The following is a 15510-nucleotide window of genomic DNA, read 5'->3' as shown; positions in this document are numbered from 1 at the left end:
TGCGTGCCAGATTGCCAGTTTCAGTTTCGGTCTTCGTCATCACAATATATATATGTATATATATATATGTATATATATATATATATATTGTCACGTAAGAGTGAGGGTAGCCAGAAGACACGAGACCGGGAGGCTCGTAGAAATGCAAGGAGATCCGTTTATTTGGCGGACTTGCACCCACTAAAGGAAAGCAGACACATCGGCTTAGCTGGTGGCGAACAGCGTGTTCGGCGGCCGTCGGGGAACAGAATGTCCCACTGGATTGCAAGGTGCGTTCATCATCCGAGATACAGTCGCCGTAGCATCTGGCGCTATCTCGTTATCAACGAATGGTCGACGTGCGGGCCACAATCTTCGCAGATAAATCGCGGTGCATCCTGGACCCCTATAAGGCCGCGTGCCGGTGGTATCGGCATGCGAAACACTATCCGCAATACGCTTCGCGGCTTCGCTGACCTCCTCAACCTAAGCATCGACCCTATGCTTTGTTTAAAATAAAACCAAAACAAAAGGACAGCCTGTGCGAAGGTAAGTGTCAAATAAGCACGAGTCACGCACACTTAGACAAAACGAGAGATGCAAACTGGAAGCCTCCTTTAGCGCGCATGATAGGGCTTCAAACGGGCGACGTGTACCACTTCTTGTCGTGCGCGGCATCCTTGGGAAGAGCTAGCCCCATCAAGGACCAGTTCATAGTCCACTTCACCCACTTGACGGATGAATTTGTATGGGCCGAAATAACGGCGCATGAGTTTTTCGCTTAATCCAAAAACGGGTGAACGGGCGTCCAAACCCAGACTCTGTCACCTGGCCTGTATGTTAAATCGCGTCTGCGCAGGTTGTAGCGTCTTGCGTCGTTTCGCTGTTGGTCTTTTATGCGCAGACGAGCAAGCTGCCGGGCTTCTTCTGTGCGCTGAAGGTAGGCGGCCACGTCTGGGTTGTTTTCATCGAGGACATTAGGCAACATGGCGTCTAGGGTAGTAACGGCATCGCTCCCGTGGACGAGAATAAAGGGTGTCATTTTAGTGATCTCATGCACCGCGGTGTTGTAGGCGAAGACCACGTAAGACAGAATCAAGTCCCAGGTCTTGTGTTCTGTGCCCCGTTACATAGCGAGCATATCGGCAATGATCTTGTTCAAGCGTTCCGTGAGACCGTTTGTCTGCGGATGGTACGCAGTTGTTCTTCGGTGATCTGTATGACTGTAATGTAAGATTACCTGAGTAAGATCAGCCGTAAACGCCGTTCCCCTGTCTGTTATTAGTACCTCAGGTGCGCAATGACGGAGGAGAATTGATTCGACAAAAAATTTGGCAACCTCTATGGCTGTGCCGTTCGGAAGGGCCTTAGCTTCAGCGCATCGGGTAAGGTAATCAGTGGCCACTATGATCAAATTGTTACCGGATGATGACGAGGGGAAAGGTCTAAGTAGGTCCATACCAATCTGTTGGAATGGTCTCAATGGGGGTTCAATTGGCCTGAGAAATCCACCTGGTTTTGTTGGAGGTCTCTTCCGGCACTGACATTCACGGCAATTCTTGACGTACCGCGCAACATCTGAGGAGAGGCGGGGCCAGTAGTATAGCTCTTGAATTCTGTGAAGTGTGCGAGTAAAACCGAGGTGGCCTGCAGTGGGTTCGTCATGTAACGCTTGTAAAATTTCTTCTCTGAGGCTACTTGGGAGGACAAGAAGGTAAGCTGCCTTATTCAGTGCGAAGTTCTTTTTAAGGACCACCCCGTTTTGCACACAGAAGGAGGATATCCCACACTTTAGCAGTGCAGGTGGTATGGAGGCCTTTTCTTCGATGTATTTGATCAACTGTTTTAGGATCGTGTCTGAGCGCTGCTGTAATGCAAAGGGGCTGCTGCTGATAGGCCCAAGAATGGCATCGTCGTCTTCATGGCTTGGTGGTGCGCCGACAGCGGCTATTGAGAGGCAGTCTGCGTCGGAGTGCTTATGACCAGACGTGTAGACCACTTTCACGTCAAACGCCTGAAGCCGTAGGCTCCATCGAGCGAGGCGGCCAGAAGGGTCTTTCAAACTGGCCAACCAGCACAACGCATAATGGTCCGTTACGACCTTGAAGGGTCTGCCATACAAGTAGTGGCGGAATTTCGAGGTGGCCCGTACTATCGCAAGACACTCAATCTCAGACGTGGAATAGTTCACTTCCGCTTTCGACAGTGTGCGGCTTGCATATGCGAGGACGCGCTCGCAGCCCTTGTGCTTCTGAACGAGAAGGGCACCTAAGCCGATGCTGCTGGCGTCTGTATGTATCTCAGTTTCAGCATTTTCATCAAAGTGACCCAGCACTGGCAGCGACTGTAAACGTTGTTGAAGTTCTTTGAATGCCTCACGTTGCGCAGCTTTCCATTTGAAAGGGGCGTCCGACTTGGTGAGCTGCGTCAAAGGGTCAGCAATGTGTGAGAAGTTCTTGGCGAACTGCCGGTAATAGGCGCACAGCCCTAAGAATCGGCGCAATGCTCTCTTATCTTGCTGCTGAGGAAACTGTGCGATAGCGGCTGTCTTCTCCGGATCTGGTCTTACGACATCTTTGCTTATAATATGGCCAAGGAACTGTAGTTCTTCATAGGCAAAATGGCATTTTTTCTTGCTTCAGTGTCAGCCCTGATGACCTAATTGCGTTCAGTACCGTCTTGAGCCTTTTCAGGTGGTCGGTAAAGTTGGAGGCAAAGACGACAACATCGTCCAGGTATGCGAGACATATTTGCCGCTTTAGGCCTGCCAGTACTCTGTCCATTAGACGCTGGAAGGTTGCTGGAGCGGAACAAAGTCCAAGTGGCATCACTTTGAACTCATACAATCCATCCGGCGCGATGAAGGCGGTCTTTTCTCGGTCTCTTTCATCAACCTGAATTTGCCATTACTCTGTCTTCAGATCAATGGACGAGAAGTACCTTGCATCACTAAGACGATCTAGGGTATCGTCGATCCTTGGTAAAGGGTACACGTCCTTCTTGGTTAGACTTATTCAACCGTCGGTAATCGACGCAAAACCGAAGACTTCAATCTTTCTTTTTGACACGGACGACTGGTGCTGCCCATGGGCTTTTGGATGGCTGAATTACATCGTCGTGTAACATTTCCTCAACTTGCTCTCGGATGGCCTGACGTACACGTGCCGACACACGATAAGGGCTGTGATGGAGAGGGCGGATGTCTTCTTGTGTTATGATTCGATGCTTAGCCAGAGAAGTTGGTCGGACCTGTGAAGAAGTGGCGAAACAGTCGTCATAACGTTGAAGAAGGTTCTGGAGCAGTTGCTGCTTGCATTGAGGCAAGGAAGGGTTAATGTCGAATGAGAGCTGTGAGTTCTGGGTCTGTGAGGTGATGGTCGCTAGATTCGAAAGGGCGAGGGTGTCGCTGACTTCCTCGATTTCATCGAAAAAGGCAATGGTCGTGTCTTTGGCCAGCTGATGGTGTTCTTGGCTGAAATTTAATAGCAGCACAGGGCCCTGTCCATTCCGGAAGTCCGCAATGCCTCTTGCGATTGCGGTATCACGGCCAAGCAACAGCTGCATGTTACCTTCGACGACGCCATGGGCATTTTGGGCAGTGCCAGTGGTTACGCAGATTAGGGTCATTGATCGGGGTGGGACGCTCACGTCATTCTCGATCACACGGAGGGCTGCGGGATTATGTGGTCCCGAGTATGAATTTATGGCTTCATCCGAGGAAAGTTTGATGGATCTGGACGCCAGGTCAATAACCACGTGATGTTGAGTCAAGAAGTCCATGCGGAGAATGACGTGACGGTAGCACTGTGGGAGCTCCAAGAAATTCGCAAGTTATGTGTGACCATCGAATGGCTCCCTTGCAGGACATCGCCCCGATGGGGTGAGGAGGTGGCCTCCCGCTGTGCGGATCTGCGGGCCATCCCAAGCCGTCTTCACCTTCTTCAGTTGTGCTGTCAATGGCCCGCTGATGACCGAGTAGTCAGCCCCTGTGTCAATCAAGGCAGTTACCGGGTGGCCGTCGGTAGATACTTCAAAATCGGTGGCACGTGGGCTGGAGTTGCGCGTTGGTTTTGGGTTCAGGTCACGGCTTCGTCTTGTTGCTTCGTTTTGCTTCATCTCGCGGCTTGGGTTGTTGTGCGTTGTCGTCGTCGAAGATGATGTGCTGCCGTCATATATGGTCGTCGGTGGAGGGTCTTCAGCTTTTCCTTTTGAAGCAACCTCACCTCCAAAGGTTGCTGGTTTTAGTTTCTCCTACGAAGCTTGGGGACTTTCTTCGTTCGTTGTTGTTGCGGTTCGGTGACGTGAAGCGTGGGGATGGCAGTGATAGAGAACGGCTGGACAAGTACTCTGTATGGCGCAAGTAATCTTTGATTGCCGGAAGTCGTTGTCCAGGGCGTCGCCGTGGTGCCCGAGATGAGAAGCCATGCAGTCCCATCCGCCTGTAGGGGCAGTGTCGAAGAATGTGGCCGGCCTCATTACAGTGAAAGCATAGGGGACGTTCGTCGGGAGTTCTCAAGGTGTCGCATTTTCTTTGGCTCGGGCGTCTCTCGTATGTAGGGTGGGCGGGAAAGGGCAGACGGCTACTTGGGGCTGCAGCGTACCGTCGAGGACTGGGCTCGTTCTGTCGGTGTGGCCTAGTGTTCACTGCAGCGGCGTAAGTCATTGCTTCGGCCTCTGTTCCAGTCGTCGCTGATGAAGCGCCAAACACCTGCTGGACTTCATCACGCACTATGTTCAAGAGAGATGCTCCTTGGGGGTGCTTGGGGGGTAGGACGTAGCAATCGACGTAGTTCTTCTTTAACCACTTCTCGAATAGCTTGCCACAGATCGTTGGTGGTTAGCCCACCTCGAATCGGTTCCGAGTAGAGCGAGCTGAGCTGAAACGGGCGGTTGTATTGCCGAGTCCGGGCGTCCAGGGTCCTTTCTATGGTGTGCGCTTATTTAGTAAATTCGGCGACTGTTTTAGGAGGGTTCCTTATGAGGCCGGCGAAAAGCGACTCCTTCACCCCTCGCATTAGGTATCCGACCTTTTTGTCTTCGGTCATGTCTTGGTCCACTCACCTAAAAAGACGTTTCATTTCTTCGACGTACACGTTTAGGGTCTCATTGGGCTGTTGGGTCCTCGATTCTAGCAACAGCTGGGCCCGTTCTTTTCGCATGATAGCGGTGAAAGTAAGGAGCACCTCATTCTTCAGAAATACCCAGGTGGTCAGCGTGGTCTCATGGTTTTCATACCACGTTTTGGCGGGGCAGTCTAGGGAGAAGTAAACGTATTGTAGCTTCATTTCTAAATCCCACCTGTTTGTGGTAGCCACGCGCTCGAATCGGTCGAGACATTCTTCTGGGTCTTCAGCGGCATAACCATGGAAAGTGGGGGGCACCCGCGGCTGCTGCAGCATTACAAGGGTAGGTGATTGCGGTGTGCTCATGGTGGCTGTGGAAGCATCTTTTCGTCGTCGCGTGGGGTCCGGTAGCGGTCCCAGCTCAGGTGGCAGGTTTCGGAGACTGATTGATTGATTGATTGATTTGTGGGGTTTAACGTCCCAAAACCACGCTATGATTATGAGAGACGCCATAGTGGAGGGCTCCGGAAATTTTGACCACCTGGGGTTCTTTAACGTGCACCCAAATCTGAGCACACGGGCCTACAACATTTCCGCCTCCATCAGGTTTCGGAGGCGGCGGCTGCTTTGAGTTCTGGGTCTTCAGCATCCTCGTTCTCTGCAGCGGCTGTTTTAAGGTCGTTCTTGTGCATACCTTGCACTTCCACCAGATGTCACGTAAGAGTGAGGGTAGCCCAAAGACAGGAGACCGGGAGGCTCGTAGAAATAGAAGGAGATCCGTTTATTCGGCGGACTTGAGCCCACTAAAGGAAAGCAGACACATCGGCTTAGCGCGTGGCGAACAGCGTGTTCGACGGCCGTCGGGGAACAGAATGTCCCACTGGATCGGAAGGCGCGTTCACCATCAGAGATACAGTTGCCGTAGCATCTGGCGCTATCTCGTTATCAACAAATGGTCGACGTGTGGGTCACGATCTTCGCAGATGAATCGCGGTGCATCCTGGACCACAATAAGGCCACGTGCCGGCGGTATCGGCATGCGCAACACTATCCGCAATAGGCTTCGCGGCAATGTATATACATACATATATATATATATATATATATATATATATATATATATATATATATATATATATATATATATATATATATATAGAGTGCACTTTTCTAATTTTCTGTCGCTACTCAGCAGATTGTTGATTAAGTGAGGCAAACAATGCCATAACATCTGCCTTTATATTCCATTCGCGAAAACGTAATGTTCCAGAAGTCTTGTTTTAACAGAGAACAGTGAGGGACATTTCCGCATGTATTAGCATGATCTATGAACTCATGTCGATTTTGTTTGCAGAAAATTTGTATTTTTAGGCTATTTTCCAAAGAAACAAATTATTTGTGGACACAAGGTTGAAACAAACAAAAACATCCTTTGTGTGCACGCGGTATGAACCGTTTGCCATGGAACAAAGCGCACTTTGTTGAAAAATGATTATTTTATGGTTGTTTTTTGTGGTGAATTTCCCCACGCCAGAAACGAAGCAGTCAATTTTATAAGACAAAATAAGCGTATAATAGAGCATTAGTTGTATCGATGCAGGGAGAATGTGTCGAAATTTTGCTATATATATTATAAGGAACTAAGTGCGATACAACGTGAGAGCTGTGTGCAGACAAGCAGTTTTATTTGATTTTTTACGTGACAGCACCTCAGTGTTCATTAAATATATTGCGGAGCCCTGAATAAGATGGCTTAGAATATGGTAAATTATTTCCACTCGACCTGTTCGCGCAGTGTTTCGCTATGTGAGCTACCGCTACATATTTTTTAGTTTTAAAATACTTATATATCCTTATCGTAGTGTCTCATCTACTTCGGTAGAGTGCAGATGCCAGGCACTCCTTTCTCGTTTGATGCCGCCACCATTAGCGTTGCCATCTACGTCCTTGTATACCTCAAAGGCATTAAAAAGACTGATGATGATGTATAATAAATTGAAATAGCGAAAATACCCGGACTTTTTTATGATTTGACTTCGAGACCCTCTGCATCGACGTCGAGTGATCTACCTCAGATGTAAGCCGGTGTTTCAACCTTACTCGCAAAAAGACTCTATACGGGCATCATATGGGGCAAGGATTTGCATAAACCTATGTATTTTAGGGTGTTATAAGAGTAGAATAAGAAGAAAGATCAAAATACTGAGCACTCATGACGCCATGCATTGGCACTACGAGTGTGCCCTTCAGTTTTTCACAGCTACGCAAAAAGGATGACCGCCGTTCCTCTCATGAGCAGCCACGCGCAGCATCAGCAAAATCCACACAATATTTACAGATGTGTGGCGGGCCCCGCGCTTATTGTAAAGAAAATATTGGTGAGTTGGGTGCTGTCGTATACCACAAGCATCTCAGTTTAGGGCGTATGCGATACCTTAAAGAAAGCCTGAATTTAAAAGACAGCTCTCCTTGCCGAAACATAAAGCTGCCCTCAGAATGTGCATGAGATTATATCACGTGCATTGGTGTAATTTTTTAAAGATCTTTCTTTTGCATACTTCAAAGCAGGAGTTTAGTTCTGTGTTTCTTTTGGTCAGTTCGTCGCATGACTCAACGCACTCTGCTGCACGATCCGGAAAAAGTTTCAGCACTGCCGCACCGCCCAGCTAACCTGACATGCTTGCTGCGTTCATACTTGTGAAGATTTTGAATCAAAAAGCAAGTATCACGCATATTTGAGGTAAACATATGCACTTGAGTATTTGACGTGTGTTTATTGATATCTCGAATGCAGAGCTACGTAATTCTGAAGGCAGCAGTGTTCAATACGCTGCACTTACGATGCGACTCTCTAAACAAAAAATAGGTTGTATCCTACGCTTTACTAAAGCGACATGGTTCTGCAATTTACCAGAAGCCTGTATAAAAAAACTTTCTTTACTAGAAATTACCGCCATATAGGGTCCATATCTGACGGAGCGCCTTCTCACCACTCTTCTCGCACAGAACGTAAAATCAGCTTTTTATTCTCTCTCTTCAGAAAAAAGACTGGCTTCTTTTGACGACATGTGCCACCTAAACGCGCAGATATGCGGGCAATGTCTCTGTTTATATTTTACTTTAAAACATTCTAATGAGGTCTTTCTAATATTTTTACCTAATTGCATATTGCCATGTTCATTGGTTGTTTAATTTATTGTTGATTTGTGATCGAAATAACACTAACTGGAAAACACAATAAATATGGCATTCGTAATTTCACCGTTTTCTGACATGATGTTGTGAGTACAGTCTCGAAAACATGCGACAGAGACATTATATAGCAGGAAAAATAAATACAATGCCAGAATGAGGATGAATTACTTGCCAAAGTTGAAATAGGTCGACTGCCGTCTCCGGGGGACCCAGGCTGAAATCGAAATAGCGCGACCAATTCGTCAAGCCGAAAAATAAAACGCACTCCACTGTATAGCACTGGAAAGATATTGTTTTACAGTGAAAGCTGTTATGAGGTCACAACCCGGTCACACGCACTGTTTTGCCGTGTCCACCTAAGCCACCGGTATCCTTTGCCACATCTCACGATAAAAACGTACCACCGAATGCACAGTAGGGCTCGAAACCCAGGTCTGCTGGGGGCCAACCCAGTATTTTACCACTGAGCTATGCCGGTGCTTGGGACTGTCAAAACATAGCCCCAAGGACACAGTGGAGCTCGAACCCGGATGCGCTGGGTGCATCCCAGTATTCCACCACTAAGAGACGGTGTTTTTCTGCATTATTGCCTGTTTAGAGGCACCTACATCAAACGAAAAGCACAACAGAAACAGTCAGTAACAGTCCGACACAAACTAAAATTCTCTAAGTGCTGCCAAGGGCTCTACCCTCGACAACCACTCCAGTACAATCTCCATAGTTTTCTGCAGTACAACTAACTTGGCCACACATTCACGTCTATACTTTCGTGCAGGCTGTACATCCTGATCGCTATAAAAACCCATCATACGGGCCTGCCATAAACAGTGAACGCCACATAGGATAATCAAATCTAAAGGCCTTCCCTCTTCGTACACTATCGGCAGAAATGTTATACCGCAAGAAATTAAAGGTAATTCCTTCTTTAACGTTTTTTGAAGTACATCCCAAAGTATACACCCTCCCAACAGTGCAAAAAAATGTGGTCTATAGTTTCCAGTGTTTCACAGATAATTCAATTTGTCCCTCAAGCTGAGTAAAAACAACGGTCTGCTTCAAATGTCCTGACAGATAATGTACCTCTGTGAAGCTTAAAAAAGGACTTTGCGGCAGGAGCCACTTACGTTCTCTTCACACGTTCAAGCCCATCTTGCCTTTGACCTCCAGTGTACATGGCAGGATACATAGATTCAGGTAAATCAATATCACACACATCTTTGTACAACTTTTCGCGAGTCACTGAAAACGATTATTCATTCAAATATCTAACAGATAAAAATTGTACTCTTAGAATAACCTTCTTAAGATACTCGCGGACAGCAGTGGCCATGTCATGCGTGCTAACCGCATATCCAGGTGAAGCCCGCATCAGTCTTAGTTGGCACACTGTACGTAAGAAAGGATCCTTTGTGTAGCGAAAGAAATGACCTATTTACAAATTGGCGTATGAAAAGATGTGGTAAACCCAGCCCTCCCTGTTTCATTTTTTGAAACAGATTAGTACGACTGCATCTCTCTCGGTTTGAGGCCCGCTCGCACACTGCGAAGATGCGATGGAACTTCTGTATGTTTGCTCATGAACAATGCAACAACTGCATCACATACGAAAGTTTTGAGGCGAAGAAAAGATTACAACAGTCGCCCTCGAAAACGCTAACAGACGATTACCGTTGCAACTATTGGCTTTCTCCGAAATTCTTTCGCTTGTTCTTGCCAGTAGTTCTACTTATCTTTATAATATTCCAGTGACACACCAAGGTACTCGACAGGTGGGGTCACCCACTTAACATTGACGAATAGTCTGGTCTTGACGTCCACTCTCAAAGCCAGAAGCCCAGACACTTTCCCCAGTATACTAGACGGCCAGTTGCAGTGCCGAACTTTTTACCTACAGTGAAGGTAGAGGTAACACTATCTTGATCGGTACAAGAAACAGCCACATCGTCGGCGGACGCCGGAATTTTAACTTAAAATTCTTGTAATCTAAAGCCATGAATGCTGCTGTTTTGAGTTATTGCTAAGCACAACGATTATATATATAGACTGAGTGCCGTACTGAGCTACACTAATAATTGTTACTTGTTGGTTGAATCGCTTTATGCAGGTTTGATGTCGGGAAAGGAATTGCGTCAGTACGACTTATAAAGCGTTTTAAAACAGCGAAAAACAACCTGTTGTCGCATAATCGGTATACCGTAACGAGGGGCCGCCTATTGTTCCAGCGCATTACAAAAGCTTGTTCTCGTTTACCTATTACCTGTGAAGCATACCCACTTCAACCATAGTTCCTCATTGTCCTCAGCCAAAGCATGAACAATTGGCACAAAATTCCTTGCAAGTGCTTAGCGGATACCACGTTTCTCAGAGCAATGACAAAGTATCATATCGAATACCAGCCTACTACCCAAAAGTTTACAATAACGGCTTAGTGGATATCACGCAAGTTTCCTTTCAGTAGTTACCCAATGAGTGTTTTGAAAAGGCTCTCAAAGGCCGCTCTCCTAGCTATCACTGTGACTGTGCTGCGCTGTCCGCGCAGGCCTGGCGTTTTTTTTTGTTTAGTGCTTAATGTTACCATGAGTAATTTCCAGCTGTCGAAAAATTGGCAAGAGTTACATTGCACATAAGACCTTATTTGAGCGCTACTACTCTAACGCAAATTGTTTGCTTTGAGTGAAAAAATTGCTGACAGTTTACTATAAACATTTTTTGTAAGTAGCCATTTTTCGTAAAGGCTACTTGTCATCCTCAAAATTAGTCGTTTAGATGCCACCCTCTTGGATTCACGTGAAAGAGTACTCGGACAACGAATGCCACCACCAGGTCCAGCCTTGTAATTGTGGCACGAGTCATCTCGGAAAGCCAAGCTTGGAACATGCTACTATTACACACCCACTTCGTTGCTTAGACCACTGCTTACAGGTAGTGGTGTTATAAATTGTGTCGCCATAGTTTTACACTTTGATTTAGGGTGTTTCAGGCTGAATTTCAAGACAACCACACAAACTGATGTGATGTAAAGTGAGGTAAATTTCAAGATATGTTTAGGAAACTGAGATATGAAAGTAAACTAAAAATGGTGACCCTGTTTTGATGTTCCTGCACGAGCACACCTTGCATCATAAATATCTATGGTGTCCAACAGCGCCTGCATTCTCTTGCATAGAGTGAATGCCTCGTATGGCAGCATGTTTAGTGTGAGCATGAAAAAAATATCGTGACATCAAAGGGAACACCAAGGCTACTGAACTCATGAACCTTACATAATGCCGAGGTATGAGTGTGGAAAGAACACGATAGGTGTTTTGCAAAAACTTGTCATGCTCAAGGCAACCTTGCGTTGTACTGCTCATTGGGCTAGGCCAAGAAGGAGCTCAGTATAACTTTTTTGTTCTCTTACACGTGTGGTTCTCCCACGCGTAGCCATGCAGCAAGATAGTCATGAATTTAGTCTTTGAGGAATTCAGGGAAAGGTTATTTTTGTTACAGCGTTCCGAAGAACAACACAAACTTGACTGCTGCAGTGACAGTTATTAACTGAATAAATTTCTTTCAACATCTTGATGGCGTCAGTATACAAGACAAAAGAAAAATGAAGAATTGGAAATCAAACCTTCTTAACGAAAATAAGAAAGTAAGAGTGAGCTCAAAGCGAACTTTTGAAGAACCGACTAGTCACTTTGCACAAGAAAGAAGTTTGTCATTTACTGCAACACAACATGGTCTATTAAGCAAATGGCGATGCAGGAGATTCACAACAGATAAGTCAAGACCAATGTTTGCAAGCTTAATCAGAATCAGTGAGTAGCTGACTACTTCATAAGCCTTGCTCAGCACTCAGTCGACTGCGTCCGCCAACCCTCTCTGGCAAATAGATAGATCAGGAGATTAGTGACATGAAACTAGCAAGATTTGTGCTAGTTCAATGGTCAGCTCAAAACACGTGTTGATTAGGCATCAATAAAACTTTCACGCTAACATAAAATAATTTTTTAAGGTGGGAGTGCTCAGAACACGAAGAACACTACTCCAATGGCACATGAGGGGAATTGGAGGCGCTGCTTTCAAGCCCAGCCCTGGTGAATCAGCTGCGACTGATCCACGGAGCTGAACGAATGGCTCGCACTAATGGGGCCCATGAATTGGGGCACCACCCTGCCGGACAGACTTCGCTCTTCACACTGTGCATTCTTCGGGACACTGGAGTTCTAGTCTGTCTGGATTATGTACATAATAAAGTTTTATACTGCTACTACTTAAGGGTCAGCTCAAAGTTTTTAATGTCACATACAGCAGAGAAATCAGGCGATATATAAAAAGATTGGTTCGAAGGCCCTACCTAAATACTGGGAGACCACGCACACTTTTCCACAAGCTGCAAAAGTGTAGGCACTCAGAGAGTTGTTATTTATGGTAGTAAGTGCAGGAGCAAATACACTACCATAAGCCTTCATTATGGCAAAACGATTACATCTGGGCCACACAATAAGGATGATTTTAGGTGCCTAATGAATGAGCTGATGAGCTTTTCTCACAGCGACACGCAGCTGGTTGTGTTAACTGCCTTGTGCCGTTGTCTGATCTGAGTGCTAGACTGTGAGGCCTTATAAAGCGGATGAAAAATGCATGGCAAAACAGTCATCACTCCGACAGGGTCTAAGTCGAATAATAATAATAATAATAATAATAATAATAATAATAATAATAATAATAATAATAATAATAATAATAATAATAATAATAATAATAATAATAATAATAATAATAATAATAATAATAATAATAATAATAATAATAATAATACAATTTTGTATTATAATAATAATATTAACAGGAAGGAGAAGAAGCAGAAACTGACATAGTACGTGCGAAAAACCGGGCTTGTTCATAGGACAATCCATACCGGAGAGTTCCGGAAATATCAAGTTTTCTGGTGTACATGAACATGCATTCTCATTGCAGTGTATACGGGTATACATTGCTTTATTTATTAATTCGACTGCTGTGCCCTAAATCGAGTCTGCAACTTTCGGTCAGCAGGCGCGCACATCTGCTCCTACTCGCTTGTGCCAATAAATTTGACGACATAGTTATACCGAGCGCGGTCGTCTTGCTTCTGTTTCTGCTCTAAACATTGTCGTAGGCTACTTTGAACAATGTTTTTCTACAATGTTATTGTTAATAATATTTACCCATAAATAATCTGTATCATAACAGCCTATAGACGTAAATATCAAATATATGCAATAAACTTAACTCGTGTTTCCTGTTATCTTATGTCATCGTTTTCCTGTATGTTTTTTTTCTCTTTGTATAAGGTAGGCGTCATGTGGCATGTTTTTCGATCATCAAAAATAACATGATTTCCCCATGTTAGAATGCTTAGTGGTAGAGAATTCAAGTTACAAAATGCACATGAATGCAAGCTCAAGCAGCACATGTTATAAGTAAAAATGCATGACTTGTCTGAGTGACACTTCCATGCTTCGCTTCATGTTTTATTTCGCTCGCCATAATACATAAAACACTTACCCTGCTTGGACTACCGGGCAAATGTGTAAGAGATAATTGAGGTGGAGTCTGAAAATTAATACGATACGGAAATTTTAGCTCGAGTACTCATCTGCACGTTAACTTTATTGTATCAATTTAGCTCTGGTATTTACACAGTTGTAGTAATTATTTTATAATGTTCAATTGTGGATCGGAGAAGATGTGGAAATTTGAAGGACTCAGTTTTTTATAATCACCTATAATCAAAACCAGCAGAGATAAATCCCAAGAAAATAATAGGGGGTTTTATAAGTAGTAACGGCAACCTTATTATCAAGGAAAAACGTGTACTTAAGGAGAACTTGCCGCGAACAAGGACAAAACCTGCGACTTTCAAATACATAGGCTATACCAAGCTTCCAGCTTTGCGTTTAAGAACGGTCTATGCTAAAAGCATTAATAGTACAGGTAATATAAAGCCGCTGAAAGCTTACTCAGGAGTCGTCAGTATTTTTAGGTGGTGGGGCTTCATCGCATAAATCCGACACAGTGCAGGCTGTAACACCATTTTAGAAGGGGGGGGGGACTTTGCAGGCAAGTAGATAAAAAGATTTGTGAAGTGACATGCCCAACAAAAGTGGGTTAACATATTGTCTATTATACGCAAAGCTATAAGGTTGCAAATTAAAAAAAAAGAAATCTATGATGCAAGCTAAACTATATTTCAGGTCAAAGATGCCGTAATGGCCTTCATAAGGGAAGTAAGAAAAGAGGGGACGTTCTGATAGCTTACTTGGAGCCGCACCAAACTGCTCCGTCGGTTGCAGGCGGCTGACCCAACGTCTAGAGTGCTGTCGTGCCTATTCTTAAGAAAATAATTTCACGTTGTGTGCTAATAGATTTAATGCTGATGAGACCTCTTGAAGAGCGCCATACGATTACGAATCCCATGGGACTAGCCGGGGTTCTTGGTGCCCTGATTGCAAGAAGCATAATGATCCTCTACGAAACTGAGAAGATTTTATGGAGTTCGCGAGTCCACTTTATTTCCATCAGCTTCGCGCTCGATGATCTAATCACACTTTTAAAGACAAGAGATTTTATTTGGTGCGAAGAGGCAGGGGAAAGACTAGAGCAGTTACGCTGATTTATGAGAAAAAGTGCTCAAGTAGTGTTCAATGAAGAAATACGGGTGACGCAGCGGCTCGCTGATGTTCCAGTTGTCGGAATTCCAGTGTTCCAGTTGTCAAAACACGAACCCAGTCTCTAGTCTTTCTGTGTGCTATGCTACGTTACGCTGAAAATTAGAAAATCATCAAGACAAGCCTCAACGATCGCAATACCTCCCAACGGCAAGTCGATGACTATATAAAACACCCACGGCTTGACAGAGATTCCAAACGGCAGCAGCCTCAACTTGTGTTGCTCCATGATAGTATTAACTGTGGTGATTTCGGCTGACAATATGTCTAAAAATAAGCTTTAATAGGCTTCAGCTAGTTAGAGCTCAGTAAATATGCTATCCTACTCGAGAGTCAATAATATTTTAGTGGCAGTGGTGGAGGAATTCTCGCTACTTTTTACTGCTTTGTTTACCCTGTTTGCCGCAAAGACGCAAACTGTCAATTTTTTCCGTATCAATACGAGTGGAGATGTGTAGTTGGAATACTCGAATAGTTTTCAGATGCCCTGTGGCATCAAATGGTTCACCGCCTCAGCCATATCGTCTTTTAGTGCTACTTGAACTCGGTGACTTTTGAGGATTGTTGATTTGATGTCA

At 45.0% G+C, this 15510-nt stretch overlaps 1 protein-coding gene across 1 annotated transcript in view; it reads right to left on the bottom strand.

Moving 5' to 3' along the window:
* LOC142765967 (uncharacterized) overlaps positions 1–15510 on the bottom strand; it is a 150379-nt gene that overhangs the window by 72251 nt on the left and 62618 nt on the right. Inside the window, exons 6-7 of the mRNA XM_075867775.1 lie at positions 13770–13817; positions 8410–8451 (exon numbers count right to left, since the gene is read on the bottom strand). Of these exons, the coding sequence (XP_075723890.1) occupies positions 8410–8451; positions 13770–13817 (90 nt within the window). The remainder of the gene's footprint in view (positions 1–8409; positions 8452–13769; positions 13818–15510) is intronic.

This window comes from Rhipicephalus microplus, chromosome 6 (genome assembly GCF_043290135.1).
Source record: "Rhipicephalus microplus isolate Deutch F79 chromosome 6, USDA_Rmic, whole genome shotgun sequence".
Taxonomy (NCBI): Eukaryota; Metazoa; Arthropoda; class Arachnida; order Ixodida; family Ixodidae; genus Rhipicephalus; species Rhipicephalus microplus.
The sequence above is the reverse complement of the archived record's forward strand: the minus strand, read 5'-3'. Positions and strand labels throughout refer to the sequence as shown.